General features: G+C 38.3%; 2 protein-coding genes across 2 annotated transcripts; one reads left to right on the forward strand and one right to left on the reverse strand.

Moving 5' to 3' along the window:
* Nucleotides 1–2,159: 2,159 nt before the first annotated feature.
* On the forward strand, nt 2,160–3,932 carry LOC134665929 (histidine-rich glycoprotein-like). Its single transcript, XM_063522985.1, has 4 exons — nt 2,160–2,220; nt 2,370–2,981; nt 3,198–3,364; nt 3,782–3,932. Exons 1-4 carry the CDS (start codon nt 2,209–2,211, stop codon nt 3,852–3,854), a joined length of 864 nt encoding a protein of 287 aa, XP_063379055.1. The 5' UTR covers nt 2,160–2,208; the 3' UTR covers nt 3,855–3,932.
* Nucleotides 3,933–8,532: 4,600 nt separating this feature from the next.
* LOC134665928 (histidine-rich protein PFHRP-II-like) lies at nt 8,533–10,148 on the reverse strand. Its single transcript, XM_063522984.1, has 4 exons — nt 9,947–10,148; nt 9,314–9,856; nt 8,981–9,147; nt 8,533–8,615 (listed from the first exon to the last, which is right to left on the reverse strand). The coding sequence occupies exons 1-4, from the start codon at nt 10,073–10,075 to the stop codon at nt 8,546–8,548; spliced, it is 909 nt and encodes a 302-aa protein (XP_063379054.1). The 5' UTR covers nt 10,076–10,148; the 3' UTR covers nt 8,533–8,545.
* Nucleotides 10,149–11,046: the final 898 nt, after the last annotated feature.

The following is an 11,046-nucleotide window of genomic DNA, read 5'->3' on the forward strand; positions in this document are numbered from 1 at the left end:
TATCTCCAGAATCGCGGAAATGTCAAATTTGACAGGTTAGATCTTAAACATATCGTTATCGTATCTTGGTGATGTCTAAAAGAAGTCTAATTTCATAATCCGAATCGGGCCCTCAGTCTTTCACCCGATCAGCACACGAGTACCAAAGAGGCGCGGCATTGTGACCTTGTATTTTTTAATCTGAATGAATATGCTTTCAAATAATATGTATAATTATTGCATTTAGTTACATTGCAATAGAATTCTATTTTAAAACAATGATATAAGCATTCAATTTCCTAATTCCTCACACTTTAATGATGATTTGAAACCTTATTACCAGGATATAAGGTTCGACTGTAGTCAGTTGAAATGAAAGTGTTGCTGTTACTTTAGGTACAGTCAGGGGTGCGAAACTCCTGACTTCGGTCAAACTCGGCTCCGCTCGGCTCAACATTGCTCCGAGCAATTATTAGGGTTGGCACCACTTGACTTCCTTTTGCGTGCACGACCACAGATAAGATAATCACTTGATTTCTGACAACCCTAAATAGCCGAAAGGGATAGTGCCATATATTACAAAGGGACAGCATAACTCGACCCTGAACCGCTGTGTCAAACTTCGTTTTTGTAGGAAGTCTCGTTTCTGTACGGTAGTACTATTAATTATTCTGTGGTACAGATATACAAGTTGCGGACAGTTTCTAAAAAGTTGGGACAGTTCTGGGAAATTTCATAAAATTAAAAGAACTCTTATTTTGGTTTCGTAGAGCGTTGTCACACACCTACCATGTGAAGTTAGTCATAACTCTTAAGATATCACATTTAAAGTTTAAACAATGTCATCTTTTGATGCCAACTAATAAAATCCATAAAGTGCCTATTTATTTAGAATAGAATAGAATTTGATATGACATTCAATAAATACTATAATTGATGTAAGATCGCGAGTGTTCGGAAATCGTTGTAAACAACCAATTGCCGGCTCGATTCGGAAAATGAAATAGATCTCTACTAGACGTCAACAAGTTACGATACGGATAATTTAAAGATATTTGTAAGATAGGTATGTCAAATTTGACGTAAAGATATTTGACGACCGGTCTGGCCTAGTGGGTAGTGACCCTGCCTGCGAAGCCGATGGTCCTGGGTTCGAATCCCAGTAAGGGCATTTATTTGTGTGATGAACACTAATATTTGTTCCTGAGTCATGGATGTTTTCTATGTATATAAGTATGTATTTATCTATATAAATATGTATATCGTCTCCTAGCACCCATAGTACAAGCTTTGCTTAGTTTGGGGTTAGGTTGATCTGTGTAAGATGTCCACCAATATATTTTTATATTTTTTTAAGATAACCAAGTCACATCTAGTCGATATCTAATGTAAATCTAGTTGATGTCTATATCGTTTCTAGATCTTGTGTGATTATCTCGTTTCCCGAATACGCGTGTGCCTCTTTCCCAAAACCGATGTGTAGTATTTATCGCCGAGTAAAGGTTGACTCACGTTAGACCGGGCCGTGTCCGGGCCGGAGCTTCCGGCGCACCGTCTTCTATGGAAAGCATCACGTGATCGCCACGGTGACACGGCCCGGTCTCAGATAACGTGAATATTCCTTTTAGAGTATATTATATAATAATGATAAGCAAATACACAAGCAAATCAACCAGATTAAAATTAAACTCTTAAATAAAAACTAATTTACATACGGATAGAAATAATTCATGTTTTGGAAAAGATACGTAAAGCTTTATTGTAAGGGGGTGTCTTAATTGGATTACGTTGATGATGACATAATATTCCTCAGGTTAATTTGAGATTTCCTTAGAACATTAGTCTCAAATGGGTATTGTTTTAAAAATAAAAAAAAATTATAAAACTTCGACAAGAATTTAAAAAGAATTCCATACCTACCTAGACAAGACTTTTGTCTTTATGTTGCAATAAATAGAGTAATGTAAAGTACCTAATTTTTCCAAAATGTTAAATAATGACATGCTTTGAATGCTTCGAGCGACATGAGTAATGAGCAATCACTGTTTTCGATCCTTACAGTTACTCAATGGACGTAACGTTGAGTCAAAACTCGTTCCCCGCCCTCTTACGTATACAAACCTGTTCATCCAGTCAAAAATTCAAGCTCAAATTTTGACTATATAAAGCAACGGTACTTATGAGATAATATCATTCAACATCACTCCACAAGAGCACACACATCTCAAAATGATCTCTAAAGTGAGTCACATTAAAATAATAAGTGTCTTTAATTAACACACAAGTTTTGCAAGCGAACAATTATATCATAACATAATGACCTGAAATGTTTTAGTAAGACAGCTAAGTGTGTGTGCTTTTTTTAATAAGTATCGTGATTTGTTCCTCAGGTCCTAATCGTTGCTGTGGCCTTAGCGGCTGTATGTGCTCAGGAGCACTACCAGCACGGGCATGGCCAGGAGCAAGGCCACGGACACGGACACGCTGTGTCCTCTCAGTCCTTCGTGCTCCACCAAGTCCAGCATCCTCACCACGAGTCTGCCCATGGCTCTTATGAACACCAGGCTCTCGCTCACCACGAGTCACAACAGCACGCCGCTCCCGTCCACCATTCCGTCCAAGTGCACCATGCCCCCGTCCACCATGAACACCAAGTGCATCATGCCCAACAGGAGCACCGAGTTCACCACGCCCCCGCCCACCAGGAGCAAGTTCAAGTGCACCACGCTCCCGCCCATCACGAGCACGTAGTCCAAGTGCACCACGCTGTGCCCGAGCACCATGCTACTTACGAGCATCATGCTGCCCCCGTCCACCACGCTCCCGCTCAGCATGAGCACATTGTCCAAGTGCAGCAAGCTGCTCCTGTCTACCACGCCGCCCCCGTCCACCACTCCGCTCCCGTCCAACACGTTGCTCCCGTCTACCATACCGTCCAAGTTGCTCCCGCTCACCAGGGACATCACAAGGAACAACATGAGGAGGAGCACCAGGATTACTACGTAAGTCTTTAACAATTTAATATCGCTAAGAAAATGTGAAATATAGAATTCAAACTTCTTTCACATATCATCATCATTAAGTCTTTTTTTTACATTTAGCCGCGCATTGCGCCTAGCTCTCTTTGAGCATGCCACTTGTCATGTCATGGCCCTAATAGCGTAATCTCATCCAAGAGTTATCCCTTTTTTTAAATAAAAGAATTGTTTTTTTCCCAGGCTTACCCCAAATACGAGTTCTCGTACAAGGTGGAGGACCCCCACACCGGTGACCGCAAGTCCCAGCACGAGTCCCGCGACGGCGACGTCGTGAAGGGCGTCTACAGCCTGCATGAGGCTGACGGCTCCATCCGCACCGTCGAATACGACTCTGATAAACACAGCGGGTAATTTTTACCAAACATCTTAATACAAATTTTCATACAATATCCTATAAAGAATGAAAAAAGGCGATTCCAGTTCGAACATATTATTGACGTCACATATTATGGATACGATACGGTAACTTCATTACACCAAAATTTCAGCCAAAAAGTAATAGTAGGTAAGTAAGTAAGCCCCGGCTAGGTCCTAGGCATCCGACATGTCATTTCTATGACGGCTGATCGGTGAACACGTGGCGTTTTCTATAGAAAACGAAGCTCCGGAAGCTTCGGCCTGGCCAAGTGGCCACGGCCCGGTCTAGCGTGAGTCATCCTGGAAACTTCATCAAACCTTTTCGATTGAAAAACCCTTGTAACATTACAAAAGTCAGAAAAACTTTTTTCAATTAATCTATTAATTAATGTTATATTTAATTTCAGTTTCAACGCGTACGTGAAGCACTCCGAACCCTCCAAGCACATCCAGCCCCAGCAGCACCAATACCATCATTAAGTTATCCACTATTAACTTATTCCAAAGGACTGATTGTTATTAATGTTGACTTGTAAATAAATAAAAATATTTAAAAAAATGCGTTTTCTGTATACTTTTTATATCTATAGCGGGATAAACCACTTTGTCAGTAGAAAACTGCGCTAAGTAAGTAAGTAATTGGATGAATTACCCTACGCCCTACGCGCCTTTAAATTTGCCGCTTTTTTCTACTGACGCAAATGGTTTGACAGACTTTATAATAGAAACTTTTCACATACTCAAATACAGACACACATTTTCACAAGCTAAAACTGGAAATAAATTATCTGCTACTGTTTAATATTTAATTAATAACAAGGAGGCTTATTCTGATTGAAATAACACGTTATGATTTAGATCTGGATTTTTTATGGATGTGATATTATGTCAGTGTCAAAAGAGAAATTGTTTCGATCAGAAACGTCTTGTAGGTGGCAGCATGTTAGTAGAATATAAGTAGTGCACACTAAACGTAAACTAAATATAGACTACCTAAAAAGCAGATTTTGAGATTTTCAGCTGTCAATATTGGTGGTTTACTCTTCATAAGTTAATTAATGCTAATAATGATTGAGCTAATATACTCTAAAATAAAAAGAATATAGAATTAAACTACCATTGCGGCGAATGTGAACGTGGGTTCAGAGTACACTCTATTGTCTGTCATCGGCAGGTCATATAATATTGTAATTGTACGAGTATATGTGGGATATGCAAGAACAAATAATTTTTAAGAAAAAAAAACCGACTTCCATGGGGGCCGATGAAAGATTATTGTAGATGGTACACTATGTAGAAAAGGAGGTAAAACCACCCACTTTTCTACTAGCATTTCGCTTCTGTATAATGGCTCCTCTACAGGATGGGCCAACGCCGGCCACTCCAAGGGACGCAGCCATGCGGTAGAATGAGATAGCAATATCACTTGCTCCCTCTAACGCATAAATGCGTCCCTTGGAGTGGCCGGCGTTGGCCCATCGTGAAGAGGAGCCATGAGGGTCGTAGTTCTAGCCTAACCTAACCCACTCCTCAGATAGCAGTTCGGTTCTGTGCGGATCGCAGTTCGAACCTAATCAAACCCACTTTTCAAGTAGCATTTCGTTTCTGTAAGGCTCGCAGTTCTAACCTAACCTCATCCTTGTTCGGTTCTGTGAGGATCGCAGTTCAAACCTAACCTAACCCACTTAATGGCGCATGCCGTGCGGTGTACGGGGGTTTAAGCGGAAGGGGCTAGTAAGATTGGCATCATCGTACTTTATACCTACATTAATTTTATGGTAGGTAGGTAATCATAGTTGTTTATTTAGTTAAGGTATCATAGTGGTTTTCTGGGTCAAGGTCCGGGTCCGAGTCCGGGTCCGAGTCCGGGTCCGTGTCCGGGTCCGGGTCCGAGTCCGAATCCGGATCCGAGTCCAGTTCCGGGTCCGAAACGGATCCGGGTCCGAACCGGATCCGGGTATGAGTCCGAGTCCGGGTCCCAGTCCAAGTCAAAATCGAAATTCGTAATCACCAAACGTGTACCGTGCGTCATTGAAGAGTTCTGTTCTGGTCATCATCAGCAGTTCCACTTCATCAAATGCGACAGTTTTTAATGTAAATGCTTGATTATATGATGAAAATACAAAAAAATCTATACGTATGCCTTTAATATTTGAGGAGTTCCCTCGATTCCTTATGGATCCCATCATCAGAACTCGAGCTTGACAAAAATGTGGCTTAAAAACTTAACTTGCTTAACGAACATAACGAAAAGGAAAAATCGCCAAACGTGAACTATGCGTCGTTTAAGAGTTCTGTTCTGATCATCATCAGCAGTTCCACTTCATCAAATACAACAGTTTTTAATGAAAATGCTTGATTTTCTGATGTAAATACAAAAATCTCTATACGCATGCCTTTAAGATTTGAGGAGTTCCCTTGATTCCTCATGGATCAATCATCAGAACTCGAGCTTGACAAAAATGTGGCTTAAAAACTTAACTTGCTTAACAAACATAACGACGAGGACAAATCGCCAACCGTGAACTATGCGTCGTTGAAGAGTTCTGTTCTGATCATCATCAGCAGTTCCACTTCATCAAATGCAACAGTTTTTAATGAAAATGCTTGATTTTCTGATGTAAATACAAAAATCTCTATACGCATGCCTTTAAGATTTGAGGAGTTCCCTTGATTCCTCATGGATTCCATCATCAGAACTCGAGCTTGACAAAAATGTGGCTTAAAAACTTAACTTGCTTAACAAACATAACGAAGAGGACAAATCGCCAACCGTGAACTATGCGTCATTAAAGAGTTCCGTTCTGATCATCATCAGCAGTTCCACTTCATCAAATGTCACTTTTTTGGGTGTATATGCTTGATTTGTTGATAAAAACCTAAAAATCACTATATGTATGCCTTTAAGATTTGAGGAGTTCCCTCGATTCCTCATGGATCCCATCATCAGAACTGGGTTTTGACAAAAACGGGACCAATCTGTATGCATATACATTCAATCAAAAAAAGAATTTTCAAAATCGATCTAGTAATGACGGAGATATGGAGTAACAAAAAAAAAAAAAAAAAAAAAAAAAAAAAAAAAAAAAAAAAAAAAAAAAAAAAAAAAAAAAAAAAAAAAAAAAAAAAAAAAAAAAAAAAAAAAAAAAAAAAAAAACCCAAGTCGGTTAAAAAAGAGGCAAATATGCATATTTCGATATCCCGCCCACACGGGATTATATCCCCACAGATATCCCGTTTACATACTATGTACCTACGTAGTTAATGAACTTTAATTGAAGTAGGTATGTACCTAAATAATATTGATATGTAATGGACTGCTATTTAATAATCATACATTAGCTGTGGTACTTCAGCTACCGGACGAATAGGTATTTTCGTGGTCATTTTACTGTCATGTGTGTCCGGTATTTAATTCTAATTTATTCTTGTTAAAATAGTGAAAATATTAATAATATAAGGAAAAACTTTTAAATAACTAATAGTTACAGATTTTAATAGTCTATTTTAATAGAATGTATGGGGCCCAATACATTCCACGACTCTTCTCTTTCCGAACAGACTCTACCTATACAATAAACAAAAAATAGGGTAGGTACATCAATATCAATAATTTGGATGGCATAAATAAAATAAGTATGTGTGCAGTTTTAATAAAGTATGAAAATGTGAACTATAATTTTGTTCAACTATGCAAAAAAAGCCATACCAGCCAATAGAAATCTCATTGAATAATTAACCATATTATCAGGAAATAAATTCTAAATTCAGACTAGTTTTCCAATGCTTGTTATCTAAGGCTTTCATGTACAGAGGGCCTAAATTACCAAACGTGACGTAACAGTTTCACTCCGTTATTTTGTTTATTACTTTAAACAAAAGCCTAACTTAGAACTAAAGTTTATTATGTCATTTTATTTATGTAGAACAGGTTCTATAATAATGTAACATAATTTTCGGCAGATGCATGAAGTGAAACAAGCCGGAACTGTTTACTTTTTAAGTAGCAATAAACACAGAAAGGACACTGTCACACTTTTGTTTACTGCCTCTTGGGAGCTGACGTAACAATCATTTGCATACAACACAAAAAGTGTTTTGCATATTCTGTGAGAAACATGACCTGCCTCAATAGTTAACCTGGTAATACGATAAAACCGCGATGAACTACCAGATTTTTTTGAAGTTTCTGACAAATCGTGGTATAATAAAATGTAACTTAATGTATCTACCTAACAGTTCGCATAATTATTACCGTCAATCTTTTCACAAATTTAGCCAACGCGCAAACCAGCGTTAATAGTCATCAGAAAATAAGTTTGAATTTGTATTTTTTTTATGATATAGGCAATGGTAGGCAATTACCGTCGTCCATGGACACCTGCAACACCAGGGAATGCAAGTATGTTGCTGGCCTTTAAAATGGGAGTATGTTCTTTTCTTTTTTAATGTTTTACGTTGTATCTTCATACGGCAAAAAAATAGTTGATAGCTTACAGAAAAGTACAATCAGCTATAAAAGCTTATTTCTTTTGTTGTGATGAATGGTTTCATATTCACGCCATAAAAAAAGATTCAATACAGCACGCACTCTGTAACAATTATTGTGTCAGCATTAAATAATAATTACATAATTATTTAATCAAATCTTACATCCAACCGCTGACAGCTTCATTCTGGCCAAACTACAATATTACTTTAGAGATTGCTAAGTGTTGTACAATTTTATTAAACATATTGTTTTTTTTTTCTTGTTTTTTATAGCGGAATACAAATTTGTTACCACAATCAGTTTCCTTAGAAAAGGCTCTGAGGCCATTTTAAAAGGGCATCGGTGAGTAAAACGTTGCCGGGCCGTGGCCGGGCCGGAGTTTCCGGATCTCCGAGCTTCGTTTTCTATGGAAAGCACCACGTGATCACCGATCAGTCGTCATAGAAATTGACACGTCGGACGCGTCGGCCCGGGCACGGCCCGGTCTAACGTGAGTCATCCTTAACGATTGATACAAATTTGGTAAAGGTTTGGTAGCACGAAATAAAATTATAAATATTCAAGCTGAATGTATTCTCTTACATTTATTAATAGGAAAAAACTTAGTGGAAAAGTAAAGAAAGATTAATAAATTAATTAATAATTACACATGTAACAACAACAATTAAACAGCTTAAAATTAGTTCTCGTGGTGATGCTTGGTGTGCGCGTGATGACTCGGCGCCGTGTGCTTTACCACCGCGTTGAATCTGTAAAGACGGAATATGGTTATTCTTCTGACCGATTTATTAACATTTATGTGGAGCATTTCCGGTAGCTTCCTTGTTCAGTTTCTATGTCAATCATTGACGTTGACAGACAGTTCCCAAAAGGTAGGTTTTGTTTCGCTTATGACCAAATTTAGAATTAACCCCGACATATTGCTAACCTCCAATGGGACCCAATTGAACATTTAAAATGTCATTTTACTTAGACTCTTGTATAAACATAAGCTACACTGTTATTAGATACTGAACTATTAGCATTTGAATAAGTATATCTTCTTTGCTACTTTTTTACGTTTTTCAGTGCTTTATGGCTATTGTATGCAAACCAAAATATGAAGTAACGTTACCCATTATGCTTGTCGGACGTGTACTCGACAGTCCTGATGGAGCCATCGGCCTCCTGGAAGCTGTAGACGCCCTTCACGACATCTCCGTCACGTACTTCATGCTGGAACTTGCTGTCTCCGGTATGCGGGTCCTCTACTTTGTACTCATACTGGTACTTAGGGTGAGCCTAGAATCACAAAACGTTTGGGTACGTCCTTAATCGTCCTATCTGAATGCGTAAGACTAGGTAATCTTGATTAAAATGCGCGAGCACAACACTTGAGATAGAAAGCTGATTTCGAACCGGATGCTTAGTGACGAAGCACTTAACATACTGATGTTTGTAAACTTACGTAATAGTCGATAGGCTCTTCATGGGATTCCTCGGAATGGGCAGCGTGGTGGGATGGAGCGTGATGCTCAGAGGGATGTTGCTGAGCAGCGTGGTGATGGCTGAGAGCTTCGTGGTTGTAGTGCGACTCGTAGTGTGACGGCTCATGGTGAGCTTGGTATTTATGTGTGGCAGGAACTTTTTGAGCAGCAGCTGCGTGCTTGTATAGTGATTGCAGGGAAATTCCATGGTGGAAATGGACTGGCTTTTTTTCCTGCTGTACGTAAACGTACGCTGGTTCAGCTTCCTTTGCGCTTGTCAACTGGATTTCATGATCAGCAGAAGGTTGGTGATGAATGGCTTGCGATGACACGCCCTGTTCCTGACTCTCTGGAACAGTTTGATATTGCACTTCGTAGATGGGGGCTGGTGCCTTGTGCGTCGAAAGCTCTGGAGCCTGGTGGTGGACATATTCCTGAGGTTGTTCATGGCGCACTAACGTTTTGAGAGCATAATGATGCTCCTGACAGTAGGATGCCCCAACGGCAAGAGCGAGGATCAAAGCCTGAAACAAGAGTCACTGCATTAACACACATTCTATATGCACGAGTATTTATGTGACCGGACTAGATGTTACACAACGATGAACACGCACTTTAGCGAACATTTCGATCCTTCTTCTTTCACTTCCGCGGTGGAACTGATGAATTAGCATAGTCATAAGCTCAATATATACCGCAGATGTTACAAGAGCGAATTGATTGAATTTGTTACTCCGCATCATGTCCGTAACGCGCCTGGCGTTGCCATTGTATGACGTAATTTATATAACCAATGTGAAGGCTGTCAGGCCGTTAAACTAGTGCACTACGAATTATTTGCAAATGTCACTATCAAAATGCCCTTATTGAATTGTATGTTAACTTTCTTAATTGTAGCCTTTAAGTAACATTACACAGGTATACAAACTTCGTATAAAATTTATCATTATTTTATAAGTTGCATTACTGACTATCTATAATTAGCCTGCATGTTCGTTACACACTACACAGTCACTTAAGCTGAAGATTATAAATATAGCAATTTTGATTTTCAGTGCCTTAATAGTTATGATTTGTTTTATCTGTAATAATTCATATAGAAACTCGCTCTAGCTAGAGAAATTTGAATAAATTCAATTACACAGCAGCGACATTTATTAAAATTCTATGAAGAATAGCATATAATAATGCAGTGAAAAATAACTAATGGCTATTTAGGTACCTAAATAATGTAATATTTACAGTAAAACTAGTTAACAATATGTAGATCTCTTCCTGAATATCTTTGATTAATAGCAATATCTTAAGCTGAAATTATTTTCCATTCGTATCTCTTCATGTTTTATTTTTGTAAAAGCCGTTAGATTTAACAAAATTTATAATTACTATAAAAATCGAAAATGTAGGATATTCTGCTTTCTAATAATATACAGAGAGGCTTTAACTGATTAGTGATGAAGCGTATTTTTTGAATAATTATGTAAGATCATGATTTCCCCGCCAACAGGTAAAAATATATACTTAATAAATACCCCGTACCTATATAATGTTGTTTTTTTTTTATATTTTTGGTAAATTTAGGTACTACAAAGATACCTTTAATTTTAATAAACAAACGAGTCAAATTCATTTTAGTAAACCGGAGTCTTTTCTGTGTACATTCAAGTTAACGATTCGGGGATAATTTTTTCCAGGATTTTTATCATACAAATTT

Source organism: Cydia fagiglandana, chromosome 7 (assembly GCF_963556715.1).
Source record: "Cydia fagiglandana chromosome 7, ilCydFagi1.1, whole genome shotgun sequence".
NCBI lineage: Eukaryota > Metazoa > Arthropoda > Insecta > Lepidoptera > Tortricidae > Cydia > Cydia fagiglandana.

Excerpts from the sequence above, each read along its gene's own strand:
- LOC134665929 (XM_063522985.1), top strand. Across the intron at positions 2,982-3,197 it reads AGGAGCACCAGGATTACTAC|GCTTACCCCAAATACGAGTT; the intron begins GTAAGTCTTTAA and ends TTTTTTTCCCAG. Across the intron at positions 3,365-3,781 it reads GACTCTGATAAACACAGCGG|TTTCAACGCGTACGTGAAGC; the intron begins GTAATTTTTACC and ends ATTTAATTTCAG.
- LOC134665928 (XM_063522984.1), bottom strand. The coding sequence starts at position 10,075 with ATGATGCGGAGTAACAAATTCAATCAATTCGCTCTTGTAACATCTGCG. Across the intron at positions 9,857-9,946 it reads GGATCGAAATGTTCGCTAAA|GCTTTGATCCTCGCTCTTGC; the intron begins GTGCGTGTTCAT and ends CTCTTGTTTCAG. Across the intron at positions 8,616-8,980 it reads ACGTCCGACAAGCATAATGG|ATTCAACGCGGTGGTAAAGC; the intron begins GTAACGTTACTT and ends CCGTCTTTACAG.